Below are 18,049 nucleotides of genomic sequence, written 5' to 3' on the forward strand. Positions count from 1 at the left end.
TATTTCTATTTGAGTCTTAAGCCATTGGCCTAGAGAACTGTTAATTGACTTGCCCCAAGCTCAAACAGCCCAAAAGAAGAAAGTAAACCCAGGTCTTCCTAGCTTTAAGGCAGACACTACACATTGTGGTTTATAACAATGTAAAATATGAATTTTATCTTAAAAAAATTATTTAAGACTAAAGCCAGAACTCTTAAACTTAATCCTAAAAATGCTAATTATTTAAAACTCTTTCTCTCATGTTTAACTTACCACTGGAAGTGTGAGCCAGGTTGCTACAAGGCGATTGTTGAGCCAACGATACCAGGATGGCATAATAAACACCAAAGGAAAACAAGGAGCCAACATGAAAATACTTCCAAAAAAGCTTCCCAAAAAGAGTGAAATTATAAAGTATATTCCTTTCAATGACACCATGGCTCTGAAAGACATTAAAATCAATACATTTTGTTAACATACATCCAATCTCTCTAATCTCACCTTCAAAGTAATTAGTATACACTATTTTTTTGATCATTGCCCAAGTAGGAGATATGTTACTCAGATCATTTAAGAATAAAAGGTGATGTAGTGGAATACGAATAGGAAAATACAAATTCTAATCTCAGTGAGACCACCAAATTGTTGGAGCTACTTTATTTAAATCTTAATAGATTTCCATAGTAATTCCCTGCTCAAAAAATGTCTATGACCATGCTTCCAAATACCAAGACAGATAAGAATAAGAAGGTTAGTTAGACCTTAAGTTAGCACCAGAAAAATCTGTTGGGACATGCATTTGCATCAAACCATATAAAACAGATTTTCATCAAATTAAACATTTTTATTATTTGCATACTAGAACTGCTGGACACTGCTAATAGTACTATCATAACGTCATTTTATTGTATAGGAGAAAATAAAATTTTTGTGTAATAAAATCACTGACTTCATGAGAAAAAAACAAAGATCAGAAGCACTTTTTAAGTTATTGATGATGAATATTAGGAATACAAAAAGAGATAAGATATTAGAAACTAGTTAATTTCAGTTTTTGGAGATTTCCCAGGGTTCATAATTGAGCAATGATACTGCCTCCTTCCAAATGATAGCCCCCTTTTCTTTTTGCCATTCCCTATTTGCAAGGGTAAGCTACTCTTCTTTAATCAAGCAGAATTATGTCATGTTTTGAATCTTACAGAGTTCAAAGGAGCTAGAAAAAACTGGTTGAAAAAGTAACAAAAAACCAAGACAATTTTCAAAATAACCCTAACAGGTTTTGAGGTCATTGATTTCATAACTCATAGCCTGTTCCTAAATAATTCAATAATTTCCAGTTAGAACTCTAAAAGTACTTTGTACCTCTCACAAGCACTTAGCAAATTCTACTTCTATCTTTCTCTCTCTCTCTGAAAGTATATATAATTCTTATACATTATATATATATGTATATACACACATACTTATATGTGTGTGTATACACACAGACACATACACATATATGTACATAAGCGTGTCTTATCTTGCCATTACAATTGTATAATGCTTTAAGGTTTACAAAGTTCTTTATTCACAACCACCCAATGAGGTAGGCATTATAAGTATTCAAAGACTCTTTGGTAAGATTCAAATCCAGGATTTCTGATAACAAGTCTCTATCTACTACACCAGAGGTAGAAATCATGGACTGAGTCAAATAGTAGAGGCTTGCAAAACTGCAAGTTGAACCCCATTCAACCCCCCCCCAACAATATTAAAATATAATTGGGAAGTATTTAACAAAATGAATGAAAATTTAATAGAACATAAATAATGTCAACATGTGCTTTTCTAAGCTAATATGTGGCTACAGGTATCCTTATGTATAGTTTATGGTTTCTATTTCTTTTAAGAGTTTGTAGGGCACTTAGGTGGTGCAGTGGATAAAGCACTGGCCCTGGAGTCAGGAGGACCTGAGTTCAAATCTAACCTCAGACACTTAATAATTGCCTAGCTGTGTTTCCTTAAGCAAGTCACTTAACCCCATTGCTTTAAAAAAAATTTTAAATTAATTAATTAAAAAAATAAAAAAGTTTGACACCACTGTACTGTACTACTATCTTATCTCCTTCTGTATATAATACAATGGCATTAGCAAACAATAAATGTTCATTTGCTAAATTGGTAGAGAGATAGAAACCTAGGAGTGATTTTTTTTCTGTTGATAGCTCTATAAAATAAAAATGAGTTTTCTATAAATAAATCTTTTGAATGAACCTTTCCATATTCCCTCAAACTACTAGTGCCCTTCCTTTCAAACTAGTTTGTACTGAATTCCTTTTATGTATTTGTATGTATGTATATTAACGTTAATCTATTTTGTATATCTCAGTGCAAATAATTCTTCGTGTCAAATTATTAATCAATGAAAAGGTATTTATTAAGAGTATACAGACTTCTGGCCAAGATGGCGGAGAGAAGACAGGCACAGTTCTAAAGTCTCCTGATCTTTCCCCATCTATAATATGAAACAAACCTCTTAAAAGAAATCTAACCCACAAAACCCAGAAAAAAAAGCCAGGAGAAAGAACAGCACTGAATGAATTCCGGCAGGTGAGTCTGGGCTCAGAGGGAGGATCAGCCCCAATCAACCAGATTAGTAGCCCAATTGGAGCCTGGAGTCTGAGAGCCCAAGAGCTGGACCTGCTGGATCAGCGGTGGGGCTAGATGGCAGGGGTTTGAGTCAACTAGGGAGCAGAGGGGCTGGTGTTGGTGCTGTCCCTCCAGGGCTTTCAGATAGGGCTGGGGGGGAAAGTGCCAGTGCAGGAGAGCTGGGGACACTATCCCTGGGTACAGCTCAGACCTCTTCTGGAGACAAACAAATGCGAACTACTTCTGCCTCAGGCCCAGGTGTGTGAGCAGAAGAACCAGCCCAGCTGACTAATGACCTCGGACCAGGGTAAAGCCCACCATTGATTGAAGGCAAAAGAATTCAATAGCTCCAACTCCTCCCTTCAAGCAAAGGGAGAAGGCCTCAATCAAGGTCACAGACACTCCAGAGAAAGCAACCAACACCTCCTACTGGCCAGCCAGAGAAACTGCACTCAGTGAGTAAAGCCTTTAGTGATTCCCAAGCCCCTATGAACCAACCCCTCCCCAACTCAAGGTCTTAGCAAAATGAAGAAGGATCAGCGGAAAGGAGGATCCATAGAAAAATCTTGGAAGGGAAAGACCCTAATTCAGAGAAAACTGGAACCTCTGAGGAGAATATGATCTGGTCTCCAGCACAGAAAGACTTCTTTGAAGAAATAAAGAAGGAACTTAAAATTTTGGGAGAGACAATTAATACGTTGCAACAAGAAAACAAATCCTTAGAAAGTACAATTGGACAAATACAAAAGGAGAATAAATGTCTCAGATCATCAATTGGACAATTATAAAATGAGAATAATTCTCTCAGATCCTCAATTGGGCAAATGCAAAAAGAAATAATTCTCTCAAAACATCAATTGGTCAAATGGAAAGCTCTTTCAAAAGCATAATCGAACAAATGGAAAAGGAGTTGCAAAAGGTTAATGAAGAAAACTCCACCCCCAAAAAAGAATGGACTCTACAGAAACTAATGACTCCATGAGACAGCAAGTCAAGTTAAAAAAAAAATCAAAAAATAGAAAAAAATGTAAAAAACCTTATCAACAAAACCACTGACCTCAAAAATAGATTGAGGAGGGGCAACCTGAAAATTATAGGACTTCCTGAAAACACTGAAGAGAAAAAAAAGCCAGGACTTAATATTACAGGATCTAGTGGTGGAAAACTGTCCTGATATCATAGAATCGGAGGGCAAAGTAGTTACTGAAAGAGTACATCAATCCCCACCAGAAAAAGATCCTAAAATGAAAACACCAAGGAATGTTGTGGGAAATACCAGAACTATCAAATAAAAGAGAAAATGCTGCAAGCATCCAGAAAGAACAATTTAAATATCAAAGAGCCACAGTAAGGATCACGTAGGACCTAGCTGCATGAACATTAAGGGATCGAAGGGCCTGGAATGAGATATTTTGAAGAGCAAGGGAGCTTGGAATGCAGCCAAGAATCTACTTTCCCAAAAAGCTGAGCCTTCTCTTCCAGGGAAAAAGGTGAACATTTAACAAAATGGAAGAATTCCAAAAATTTCTGAGGAAAAGATCAGAGCTAAACAGACAATGTGGACAGCAAACAGGAGGTTCAAGAGACACATGAAAAGGTTAAAAAAAAAGGGAGGGTGGTAAAAGGAAAAAAAAATGCTATCCAGTAAGTTGAAACTGGCTATATCCCAGCATGGGGAAAAAGAATCCCATAAATCTTGAGAATTGTAACTCTAACAGAGAGAATATACCTAGCCAGAAATAAGGAGATTCATGACCTGTCCATGAGACTGCTATCTAAAGAGATGTAACTGGCTTTAAACCCACTTGGGAGAAAGACTCTAATAACTCTCAGGAATTTTGACTCTATTCAATAGAATATACTGAATTAGAAGGGATAGACATTCAGAATTTTCTATGACTTCGAATGATCGAATGATCTAAAAAACACTACCTCCTTAAAAAGGGGACAGGAAAAGAGACAGGAGGAGGGAGGGGATTGAATGGGGTAAATCTCATTACACTAAGAGGTACAAAAAACCTATGGTAATAGAGGGGAAGAAGGGAGCAGATAAGAAACACCTGAATCTTCTCATCAGACTTGGCTTAAAGTCAACCTACACATACTCAGTTAACTTAAAAAACATCTAACCTTTCAAGTACTAAAAGGGGAAAAGGGGAGGGGGGAGCTGGAGAAAGGGAAGGGGAGTGGGGGAAAAAGGGGAAATAACAAAAGGAAGGGAAGGGAAAAGGGAAAGGGGAAGGTGTGATATAGGAGGGCAAAAAACACTGAAGGGGGTGGTATTCAGAAATAAAATACTGGGGAAAATGGATAAGGGGGTAAAGGGGGAAAATACAAACAGAGGGAATATAGCACGAAGGGCAATAAAGAATTAGTAATCATAACTTTGAATGTGAATGGGATGAACTCTACCTTAAAATGTAAGCAAATAGCAGAGTGGATTAAAAATCAGAATCCTACAATATGTTGCTTATAAGAAACTCATCTGAAGCAGAGAGATACATATAGAGTAAAGGTAAAAGGTTGGAGCAAAATATATTTTGCTTCAGCTGAAGTAAAAAAAAGCAGGGGTAGCAGTCCTTATCTCAGACAAAGCAGCAGCAAAAATAGATAGCTTTAAAAGAGATAAGGGACTAAACTTTATCCTCCTAAAAGGTACCATAGACAATAAAGTCATCTCAATACTGAATATATATGCACCCAGTGGCACAGCACCCAAATTCTTAGAGGAGAAGCTGAAAGAACTACAGAAGATAGTAGAGACCTCAACCTCCTGCTATCAGATCTAGATAAATCGAATCATAAAATAAACAAGAAAGAAGTTAAGGAGGTAAATAGATTGTTAGAAAAATTAGATATGGTAGACTTATGGAGGAAACTGAATAGGGATAGAAAGGAATATACCTTTTTCTCTGCAGTACGTGGAACTTATACAAAAATCGACCATGTACTAGGACATAAAAACCTAATGATCAACTGCAGTAAGGCAGAAATAGTGAATACATTTTTCTCAGATCACAATGCAATAAAAGTCATATGCAATACTGGGCCAAGGAGATACAGACCCAGAACAAATTGGAAACTGAATGAACTCATTTTAAAAAATGAGTGGACCAAAAAACAAATTATAGAATTAGCCATTTTATCCTAGATAATGATAATAACATACCAAAACCTATGGGATTCATTCAAAGCGCCTCTCAGGGGATATATTATAGATCTAAATGCTTACATGAATAAATTGGAGAAAGAGGAAATCAATGAACTAAACATGCAACTAAAAAAATTAGAGCAAGAACAAATTAAAAATTCTCAATTGAATACCAAATTAGAAATTCTAAAAATTAAAGGAGAAATTAATAAAATTGAAAGCAAAAAAACTATTGAAGTATTAAATAAAACCAAAAGTTGTTATTATGAAAAACCAATAAAATTGATAAACCTTTGGTCAATTTGATTTAAAAAAAAAAGAAAACCAAATTGCTAGTATCATAAATGAAAAAGGTGAACTCACCACCAATGGGGAAATTAAAGTAATAATTCGAAATCATTTTGCCCAACTTTATGCTAATAAATTTGATAATGTAAGTGAAATGGATGAATATTTACAAAACTATAAGTTGCCCAGGTTAAATGAAGAAGAGATTAAATACCTAAACAACCTGTCTCAGAAAAAAGAAATTCAACAAGCCATCATTGAACTCCCTAAAAAAAATCTCCAGGGCCTGATGGATTCACACGTGAATTCTACCAAACATTTAAGGAACAATTGGTTCCAATTCTATATAAACTCTTTGGAAAAATAGAGAAAGATGGAACTCTGCCTAACTCTTTCTATGAAAGCAATATGGTGCTGATACCTAAACCAGGAAGAGTTAAAACAGAGAAAAGAAAATTATAGACCTATTTCCCTGATGAATACAGATGCAAAAATCCTAAATAAAATCTTAGCAAAAGGATAAGTTATAACTAGGATAATACATTATGATCAAGTAGGATTTATTCCAGGAATGCAGGGTTGGTTCAATATTAGGAAAACTGTTAGTATACTCAAACATATCAACAACAAACCTATCAGATATCATATGATGATATCAATAGATCCTGAAAAAGCTTCTGACAAAATACAGCATCCATTCCTATTAAAAACACTAGAGAGTGTAGGAATAAATGGGACTGTTCCTTAAAATAATTAGCAGTAGCTATCTGAAACCATCAACAAGCATTATATTCAATGGGGAGAGGCTAGAGGCATTCCCAATAAGATCAGGGGTGAAACAAGTGTGCCCATTATCACCACTACTATTCAATATTGTATTAGAAATGTTAGCTTCAGCAAAAGAAATTGAAGGAATTAGAATTGGGAAGGAAGAGACAAAACTCTCACTCTTTGAAGATAACATGATAGCATACCTAGAAAATCCCAAGAAATCATCCAAAAAGCTACTGGAAACAATTAGCAATTTTAGCAAAGTTGCAGGTTATAAAATAAACCCTCATAAATCCTCAACTTTTCTATATATGTCTAGCAAGATACAGCAGGAAGAGCTAGAAAGAGAAATCTCATTCAAAGTAACCTCAGACAATATAAAATACTTGGGAGTCTATTTGCCAAGACAGACTCAGAATCTTTTTGAAAACAATTATAAAACACTTCTCACACAAATTAAATCAGATTTAAATAACTGGGCAAATATCAACTGCTCATGGATAGGGAGAGCTAATATAATAAAAATGACAATTCTACCAAAACTAAACTATCTGTTTAGTGCCCTATCAATCAAAATTCCAAAAAATTACTTTAATGAGTTAGAAAAAATTGTAAGTAAATTCATATGGAGAAATAAAAAGTCAAGAATTGCCAGGAGCTTAATGAAGAAAAGTACAAAAGAAGGTGGCTTAGCCCTACCTGATCTAAAATTATATTATAAAGCATCAGTCATCAAAACTGTTTGGTATTGGCTAAGAAATAGAATGGTAGACCAGTGGAATAGACTAGGTGTAAAAGCAGGAGATGATTACAGTAATCTGCTGTTTGATAAACCCAAAGAGTCCAGCCATTGGGATAAAAACTCCCTCTTTGATCAAAACTGCTGGGATAATTGGAAGTTAGTATGGAAGAAACTTAGGTTAGACCAACACCTCACACCCTTTTCCAAGATAAGATCCAAATGGTTACAGAACATAAAAAAACAATACTATAAGCAAATTAGAAGATCAAGGACTAGTTTACCTGACAGATCTATGGAAAGGGGAGCAGTTTATGACTAAGGAAGAGTTGGAAAACATCACCAAAAACCAATTAGAAGATTTCAGTTACATTAAATTAGAAAGCTTTTGCACAGATAAAACCACGGTAACCAAGAGCAAAAGAAATGTAGTAAATTGGGAAACAATCTTTACAACTAATGATTCTGACAAAGGATTCATTTCTAAAATATACAGAGAACTGAATCATATTTTTAAAACAAAAAGTCATTCCCCAATTGACAAATGGTCAAAGGATATGCAAAGGCAATTTACAGATGAGGAGATCAAAGCAATCTCTAGCCATATGAAAAAAAATGCTCTCAATCATTATTAAAGAAATGCAAATTAAAGCTTCTCTGAGGTACCACCTCACACCTCTCAGATTGGCCAATATGACCAGGAAGGATAATGATCATTGTTGGAAGGGTTGTGGGAAATCTGGGACACTATTACACTGTTGGTGGAGCTGTGAACTCATCTAACCCTTCTGGAGAGCTATTTGGAACTATGCCCAAAGGGCAACAGAAATGTGCATACCCTTTGACTCAGCAATACCACTACTGGGTCTATACCCTGAAGAGATGATGAAAAAGGGTAAAAATATTATTTGTACAAAAATATTTATAGCAGCCCTGTTTGTGGTGGCAAAAAGTTGGAAATCAAGTAAATGTCCTTCAATTGAGGAATGGCTTAGCAAACTGTGGTATATGTATGTCATGGAACATGTTCTATTAGAAACCAGGAGGGACGGAATTTCAGGGAAGCCTGGAGGGATATGCATGAACTGATGCTGAGTGAGATGAGCAGAACCAGAAAAACACTGTACACCCTAACAGCAACATGGGAGTGATGTTCAACCTTGAAGACTCGCTCATTCCATCAGTGTAATCATCGGGAACAATTTTGGGCTGTCTGCAAAGGAGAGTGCCATCTGTATCCAGATAAGGAGCTGTGGATTTTGAACAAAGTTCAAGAACTTTTCCCTTTAATTTAGAAAAAAACCAGTTATCTTATTGTCTGATCTTGTTACCTCTTAGACTTCTTATCTCTTCTTTAAGGATATGATTTCCCTCTCATCACACCCAATTTGGATCAAGGTACAACATGGAAACAAAGTAAAGACTGACAGATTGCTTTCTGTGGGGCGGGGGGGGGGGAGTAAGATTGGGGGGAAAATTGTAAAACTCAAATAATATCTTTAATAAAAATAAATTTTTAAGAAAAGAGTATACTAAGAGAAGATCAAAATGGATAAATGATTTGGACATAAAGAATATTATTACACATTAGTGGAGCATGAATGTTAGATCTACAGATAAAGGAAGAGTTTACAATCAAAAAGAGACAGGATTATGGAAAGTAAAATTGATCTTTTTAATTAGATATTAAAAAAGTTTTTGCACAAACAAAACCAATAAAAGCCAAAATCAGAATTGAAACAGGAAACCAGGAAAAAAAGACTTTATAGCAAATTTCAATGATTTAAAAGAAAAAAACCTTTTTTCAAATAACTAGAAAACTGAGCCATTATAAAAATGAGTCATTTCCCAGCAGATAAATGGTCTAAGAATGTTAACAAGTCATTTTCAGAAAACAAAATCAAATCTACTCTAGTCATAGGGGAAAAAAAAGCTCTAAATCACTACTCATTATAGAGAAATTCAAATTAAAGCAATTCAGAGATACCACCTCATACCTATCAAATTGGCTACTATGATAGAAAAGAAAAATGACAAATGCTGTGAAGGATGTAAAAAACCTGGGATAGTAATGTACTCTTGGTAGAACTGTGCACTAGTCAAACCATTCTGGAGAATAAATTAGAAATATATCCAAAAGGCTATAAAACTATGTAAATCTTTTGACCTAGAAATATTGGTACTAGATCTATATACCAAAGAGACCAAAGAAAAAGGAAACGCTTATTTATGAAAAAATATTTATAGTAGCTATTTATATTTGCTGTTATTTATAAAAGTTGAGGGAATGTCCATCAACTGAACAAGCTGTGGAATATATGACTGTTATGGAATACTACTGTGGTATACGAAATGATGAATAGCCTTTGATCCAACAATGTTACTACTAGGTTTGTATCCCAAAGAATTATGAAAAAAATAAAAGACCCACAATAAAAAACTGTTTACAGCAGTACTTTTCATGGTGGCAAAGAATTGGCAATTGAGGGAATACCCATCAATTGAGGAATGGTTGAACAAATTGTGGTCTATGAATGTGATAGAATTATTATTCTATAGAAAATCATGAGGGACAAGACTTCAGAATAGCCCCAGAAAGACTTGCCTGAACTGATCCTAAATGAAATGAGCAGAGCCAGAATAATATTATACACACTAATAGTAACACTGGGTGATGAGGAACTATGATGGACTTGTTCATTTCAGCAACACAATAATCAATCCTAAAGACTTGTAATGGAAAATACAATTCATATTAAGAGAAGGAACTGTTGAGTTTAAATGCTTAATAGTTTCAATTTTTAAAAGTTGTCCTTTGTATTGTTTTTTCTCTTTACTGTCTTTTTTCTATTTTGATTTGATTCTTCTTTCACAACATGCTTAATATCAATCTATGTTTAGCATGTTATACATGTTATAGCCTATATTAGATTGCTTTCTGTCAGGGGGAAGGGAGAAAAATATAAAACTCAAAACTTTGTAAAAAAAATATTGTTGAAAACTACTATTGCATGTGGTTAAAACAATAAAGTATTAAAAAAAAGAAATAATGAGCAAGATGGGTTCAGAAAAACCTCGGAAAACTTATACATACAGTTGCAAAGTGAAGTGAGTGGAATGAGACAACTGCACACAGTAACAGCAATATTGTAAGGATGATTTTAAAGACTTAGCCATTCTGATCAAGTTAATGATCAAAAAAAATTCCAAAGGACCTATGATGAAAAATGCCATCCATCCACTTCCAAAGAGACAACTGATGAAATCTGAATGTAGAGACTGAAACACATCTTAAGTCTTATGTTGAATTTTCTTTTGCAGCCTGGCTAGTATGGAAATATGCTTTATATGATTTCATGCATATAATTGATATCATTTATTTGCCTTACTAGTGAATATAGGGATGGAGAATGGAGAGAATTTGGAATAAATTTTTTTAAATGTCAAAAAATAGTAATTTTATATGGCAAACATGAAAAATTTAGAAAATAGATTTAAATGATCGGATGCAAGGCAAATCAATCGAACTAAGAGAATAATATAGATAATGGCAACAAAGTAAGTGGAAAAGCTTGTCAAAAGGAAGTCAAACTCTGATTAACTGAAAAAAAGTGGAGGATACAGTGTACAAATAAAGACAAACTTCCTCACTCAATGAAGAAAGGCATGATAACTGAATGTTTTTATTTAATAGTTTTTCTTTGTAACAAAGAAAGGTTTAATTTTGGGAAGGGGATAAATGACTGTAATGTTAAGGCAAAAAGCACCAATACAAAGTATCCTAAGCAAACAAAAAAAAAGACAAAGTTACAAGATAGGGAAGAAAAAAAAGCAAACTACAATTCAGGTTTCCAAGTGCTGAGGGTAGATAATGCCACCCCCCACCATATAACTATAAATGTGCCTGTAAATTCTTATGTGATGGCAGAACTCCAAGTTATTGGTGGTCTTCAGTTCCCATATTCTTGTTGCCACAACAGAACAAAAAACATGGAGTTTTAGGTTTGAGGTAACAGGAAACATTAATTCCTAAAATATCATTTTTTGTTTCACATTTAAGTTAATTTTAAACCTCCCTGGCTCAGTAAGGTCAAGTTACTTTCCAAGGCAGTTGCATTTTTTTTTAGCAAACTGTTACTTTACTAGAATTTATTCTTAAACCATTAGAAATACCTTAATAACTTATATTAGGTGGAAGGAGAGAATATATGATCCTTTTTTAAAATTTTGTCCATTAGTTCAATATTGAAATTAAGTTTTTTGTTTTTTTAAAAATTCTTGGCACTGTTGAACTATTTAGCAAACTAAGACTAATAAAAGCAAGATTTCTCTAGTATCTGAAGCAGAATATTGAACACAATCCCATTTTTTGGTCCACAAAAATCAGTCAAAGATAAATTTATATTTGTTTTTGTAAATTCTTAAAAATGTTTCAGTTGATTTCACAATTCAAAGAGAGTAACCCAGCAATCAATTCTATGTATGGACACACACACACACCCCTTACAAGTTGTGATGTACAAATGAAAATGCATTTTCAAGTAGAATGGTGTAAGATAGTAAAAGGCAAAGTTATCCCTTCCACATTGTGGGGGTTAGGGGTGATACACTCCTATGATCTGGAAAATCTGAGTAAAAATTTTTTGGCCCTCCCTTCAAACCAGAAAAGAAGTCTGAATTCTTTTCTTTTTCTTTTATGGTTGTTACAGTACCTTATTGGAGTGATATTATATAATACTATACATACATTTCATGCATTTTTGAGTTTCTAAACTCAAAACCTTTTTCTGTGTTGTCTGCTGACCTCTGTGTGTTGCCTGTAGCTTCCACAAAATTTATTTAATTTTTTATGCTCACCTGCAATACCTCAAGGCTGTAATGTAGAAGGGATAATTGTAGTTCATATTAGTTTCTTAAAATCTCAAAGCACTTTTAAGGTATGTTCTGTAGTTAAAAGAAAAGTAAAAGTTTAGTTCTTAAAAGAACAAACAATTCAGAAGAATTTTCTTAAGTTCAATTTATTGGAAAATAAAAAAACTACTCTAAGATGTAAATATGAAAATGCTATGGTCATTTTTCATATTAGACTCATAAAAAATTCAATCTTTATCAAATTTTGTACAATCTATTCAAACTTCATTAAAATGGAAACTATTGTTATAGAGTATAAAGCATATTAGATGTTTGTTTTAAAGACCTGAAGATAAATTTTCAAGGCACAGTAAACATTAAAAGCTACTTAGAAAATAAAAAAGTATGATATGGTAGAAAAGAAAGACTGGTTTTCAAAGTCAGAAGAACAGGTTTAAATTATGAAATTTATTACTCAAGACATTTAACTTCTGTCCCAGTTTCCTCACTATAAAATGCTAGGATTGGACTGGACGAGTCTTGGAGATCATTCTAGCCCAAAGATCAATGATTCAAAGCATGTTAAGTCAGTATTTGGGGGGGGGGGTAGGTATAACTAAGGTCACTTGGGACAAAAAATAAATATAAAATCATCTTTGATTGATTTTTGTGGACCAAAAAATGGGATTGTGTTCATATTCTGCTTCAGATACTTGAGATATCTTGCTATTTTTAGTCTTAGTTTGCTAGTAGTTTCAATAGTGCCATGAATTAAAAAAAATCCAAAACCTAATTTCAAAAATATTTAACTAAAAGACAAAATTCTTTGGTCACTCCTAGCTAAAATGGAAAACCTAAAAGAAATGACATCTCAAGAGAATAAAAGTGCTACATTTGCCAACTGGGTGTAAAATAATGCTATTTTAACATAGAAGGAATCATCTCATCAGATTGCTTTTAATAAGCTACTATTTAAAAATGTTTTGACATTTCTCTGGAGTTGCTTTGATTTTTATCAAAAAGTAAATCGAATAAAAACAAGAAGGGTGCCACAGTTCATATTGGTGTCTTGGATGAACTTCACATACATCTGTGTGATTTGAAAAGATATCTGGCTTGAACCTTGGGAGTACAGAGTTAATGCCAAATGCAGGGAATCAGACAGTTAACAAAGAAAGTAAAGTTGATTGCTGCTTAGCAGGAGAATGTTGATGCCTCAGGTTTTTAAACTGTAAAATGAGATATTAATAGATATGGGGAGAAAGTTCACAAAAACTCTGGGAAAGGGGAAAATTCCACAGAAACTAAGAGACAATGATGGCAACCCCCAATTTCTTATAAAAGTAAAGCCAACTTTTACTTAGGGTCTGCCCTTATTGAAAGATAGGTTCTTCACCTTTAGATTCAAATATAAAATTAGATTCAAATAATATCAAATCAAAATTACCTACATCATTGCTACACAATCCCCCCCCCCCCCGGTTCTCCCACAAGAAATTTTATTTCAATTAATAGTCATGTTATTTCCTCTCCCTCCCACAAACAACAAACTGGGGAAAGGAAAAAACTCTTGCAAGAAATATAGTTGAGTCAAATAATTCCCCCATTGGCCATGTCCAAAAACTTATGTTTTATTCCTCATCTTGAGTTCACTGTCAGAAAGGGAGTAACATTCTTTATTACTGATCTTCTGGACTCAAGTTCTTCTGGACTCAAGTTCATCATTACAATGATCAGAGTTCTTGAATCTTTCAAAGTTGTTTGTCTTTACAAAGTTTTAAAATGGAAAATAGTATGTTTTGGTTTCCATTCAGACTCTATAGTTCTTTCTCTGAATGTGGATGGCATTTTCCATCACAAGTCTTTTAAAATTGTCTTTGACCAATGTACTGCTGAGAAGAACTAAGTCTATCATAATTAAACATCACAAAATGTTTCTATTAATGTGTATAACATTCCTCACTTCACTTAACATCGGTTCATTTAAGTCATTCCAGGTTTTTCTTAAGTCTGTCCATTCATGACTTCTTCACATTCACATACCACCATTATTCAGCTATTCCCTAATTGTTGGAATCCCCTCAATCAATTGTCTATCACTATAAAAAGAGCTGCTATATTTTTGCACATGTGGATTTTTTAACCTTTTCTATGATCTCTTTGGGATATAGACTCAATAGTCTTATTGCTGGATCAAAGGGTATGGAACAGTTTGATTGACTTTTGGGCATAATTCCAAATTGCTTTCTAGAAAGGTTGGATCAGTTCACAACTCTGCTAACTGCATCAGTATCTTAATTTTCCCACATCCCCTCCAACATTTATCATTTTTCTTTTTTGTTATATTGGCCAATTTATAGGTATGAGGTGGTACCTCAAAATTGCTTTAATTTGCATTTCTCTATTCAATAATGATTTAGAGTAAATTTTCATATGACTATACATAGCTTTAACTTCTTAATCTGAAAACTGCTTGTTCAAATATTTTGACCATTTATCAATTGGAGAATGGCTTATATTCTTATAAATTGATTCAGTTCTAGAATTATTATAGAAATGAGTCCTTTAGCAAAAACAGGAGTTGTAAAAATTGTTTCCCAACTTTCTACATTCCTTTTAACCTTGGTTAAATTGGTTTTATTTGTGCAAAAACTTTTAAATTTAATGAAATCAAAATTATTCATTTTGCCTTCTATGCTCTCTAGTTCTTACTTGGTCATAAACTTTTTCCCTCTTCATAGATCTGATCAATAAATTATTCCATGTTCTCCTAATTGACTTGTGTTTAAATCCTGAACATAGGTTGATCTTATTTTGGTCTAGGGCATGAGATGTAAGTCTAGATCTACTTGCTGTCATACCATTTCCCAGTTTTCTCAGAAGTTTTTGTAAAATTGTGAGTTCTTAGCCCAGAAGCCGGAGTCTTTAAGTTTAATCAATGATTACTATAGCCACTTACTATTGTTTTTTATAGCTAATCTATTCAGTGATCCACTTCTCTATCTCTTAGCCAGACAGACAGTTTTGAGGACTGCTACTTTATAAAAGAGTTATAAATAGACATGGTATTACTAAGTCACCTTCCTTGGTATCTTTTTCATTAATTCCTTTGCTATTTTTGATTTTCTTTGATTTTGTTACTGCTTTTCAAGTTCTGTAAAATAATTTTTTGATAGTTTAGTGTGACATTTAAGTGGAATTGTCATTTTTATATTAGCTCAGCCTACCCATGAGTAATTATCATTTTTTCTAATTGTTTAGATTTGACTCCATTTACATGAAAAATGTTTTATAATTGTTTTCATATAGCTTCTGAGTTTGCTGTGGCAGGTAGAATCCCCAGTATTTTAAGTTGTTACTTTAAATTGAATCTCTCTTTTTATATCTCGCTATTGTGCTTTATTGATAATATATAGAAATGTTATGATTTTTATGTGAGTTTATTTTATATTCTACAACTTTGCTGTTTCAAGTAGATTTTTAATTGATTTTTTTAGGGTTCTCTAGGTATACCTTTGTAACATCTGCAAAAAACAAGAGTTTTGTTTACTCATTGCCTATTCTAATTCCTTCAATTTCTTATTCTTCTTATTCTCAATTTTTAATACAATACTGAATAATAGTGATAAGAGGCAGCCTTGTTTCAATCTTGATCTTATCAGGAATGCTTCAGGTTTATTTCCATTATATTATAAAACTTGCTGATGATTTTAGATAAATACTGTTAATCGTTTTAAGGAACAATCCATTTATTCCTATGATCTCTAGGGTTTTTAATAAGAATTGGTGTTGTATTTTATTAAAAGCATTTTCAGCATCAGAAATCTGATTTCTCTTAGTTTTGTTACTGATATGATCAATTATGCTGATAGTTTTCCTAACACTGAACCAATCCTGTATTCCTGGTATAAATCCTACCTGGTCAAAATGTATTATCCTAGTGATAATTTGTTGTAATCTCTTTGCTAATATTTTATTTAAAATTTTTAAATCAATATTCATTAGGGAAATAGGTCTACAGTTTCTCTGTTTTGGCTCCTCCTAAAGCCGCACCAAATTGGTGTCATAAAAAGAATTTGCCAGAACTTCTTTGCCTAGTTTTTCAAATAGTTAACAATAGAATCAGAACTAATTGTTCTTTAAACTTTTGGAAAATTAATTCATTTGTAAATTTTTCTTATCTTGCTGAATAACATTCTTTTTCTTCTCCCCAATTTACCTTTGTCCCTCTCCCTTTCTCTTCTCTTCTCTCTCCACACACACACACAAACACACACACCTTGAGTCTCATGTTTGAAGAGCAAATTTTCTTTTCGGCTCTGGACTTTTCATCAGGAAAATTTCATTAAATGTCCATCTTTGCCTCTGAAAGAGTTATTCAATTTTGCTGGTAATCCTAGCTCCTTTGCCCTCTGGAATATCATATTCCAGGTCCTTTGATCATTACGTAAGTTTGTGTAATCTTGACTATAGTTCTTTGGTATTTTAATTACTTCTTTCTGACTGCCTGAAATATTTTCTCCTTCACCTGATAATTCTGGAATTTGGATACAATATTCCTTGGCAATTTCATTTTGGGACTTCTTTCTGGAGGTGACCAGTGAATTCTTTCAATGACTATTTACTCTCTGGTTCTGGGATATCAGAGCAATTTTCCTTGATTACTTGAAAAATGTTGTCTAGGCTCTTTTTATTTTTAATCATGGATTTAGTTTCCAGGTCAATTGTTACTTTTTTTTTAGTGAGGTCTTTTATATTTTCTTCCTTTTTCCATTTTTTTTCATCTTGACTGATTCTTGGTATCTCTTCATTAACTTGTCCAATTCTATTTTTCTAGGATTTATTTTCTTCATTAAGTTTTTGTAACTCTATTGCCATTTTTGCCATTTTTATTTTATTCTATTTTTAAAGGCATATTTTTTCAAGATGTTGAATTTTTCTTACATTTCTTTTCCCAATTTTCCCACTTGATTCTTTAAATTCTTTCAGACTGGAGACCAAATTTATATTCCCCTCTGGGGTTTCACATTAGTGCTTTTTCTGCTATCTTTTTCTGAAGATGTTGCTGTGTCCTCCTTATCTCCACAGTAAATTTTTTTTCCATCAGGGCTTTACTCTGATTTTTCTTACTCATTTTGAGCTTTGTTTCCAGGTCACAGGGGCATTCTACCAAGCTTCCTGTATTGGGGGAGGTGCCCAATCACAGAGTTCAGAGTTGGGAATGTTAACAGCTTCCTGATTGGATTGGGTCTAACACTACTGTCTGAACCCACCTACAGATTTTGTCAAAATGTGAGTTTTTACCCATGTGGTTAGGGTCTTTGAAATTATTTATGCTGAATCTAAAGAGTCCAGCTTTTTCTCCATTCATACATGTCCTTCATGATATATATAATCTTCAACTTCCCATATAAGTAATGTTAAATTTAATGTTCAACTCTCAAGTTAAATTCAAGTACCTATTAAATTACTAAGACATAAAAACAAAACAAATCCTTCCCTCAAAAAACATCGGGAGACATCTGATAGGTGATATAATAACATGTATGCAGATATATGTATACAAAGTAATTACAAAAGGGAAGAAATACTGAGGTGAGGAGGAAATTCCATTCCAAGCATGGGGAACAACGTCTAAG

General features: G+C 33.5%; 1 protein-coding gene across 4 annotated transcripts in view; it reads right to left on the reverse strand.

Annotated features, from left to right (window-relative positions):
* The window catches only part of LCLAT1 (lysocardiolipin acyltransferase 1), a 179,735-nt gene that overhangs the window by 101,042 nt on the left and 60,644 nt on the right, over positions 1-18,049 (reverse strand). The window contains exons 2-3 of one of the 4 annotated variants that reach the window (XM_074209772.1): positions 12,417-12,503; positions 253-421 (exon numbers count right to left, since the gene is read on the reverse strand). The exons of 1 other annotated variant lie outside the window; for it this stretch is intronic. In XM_074209772.1, coding sequence (XP_074065873.1) covers positions 253-421; positions 12,417-12,463 — 216 coding nt within the window. In that variant the 5' untranslated portion in view covers positions 12,464-12,503. Of the gene's footprint in view, positions 1-252; positions 422-12,416; positions 12,504-18,049 lie in introns of those variants that run through there. 2 more of the 4 variants (XM_074209773.1, XM_074209774.1) reach the window with 2 other exon arrangements.

The sequence above is a fragment of the Macrotis lagotis genome, chromosome 1 (genome assembly GCF_037893015.1).
Source record: "Macrotis lagotis isolate mMagLag1 chromosome 1, bilby.v1.9.chrom.fasta, whole genome shotgun sequence".
NCBI lineage: Eukaryota > Metazoa > Chordata > Mammalia > Peramelemorphia > Peramelidae > Macrotis > Macrotis lagotis.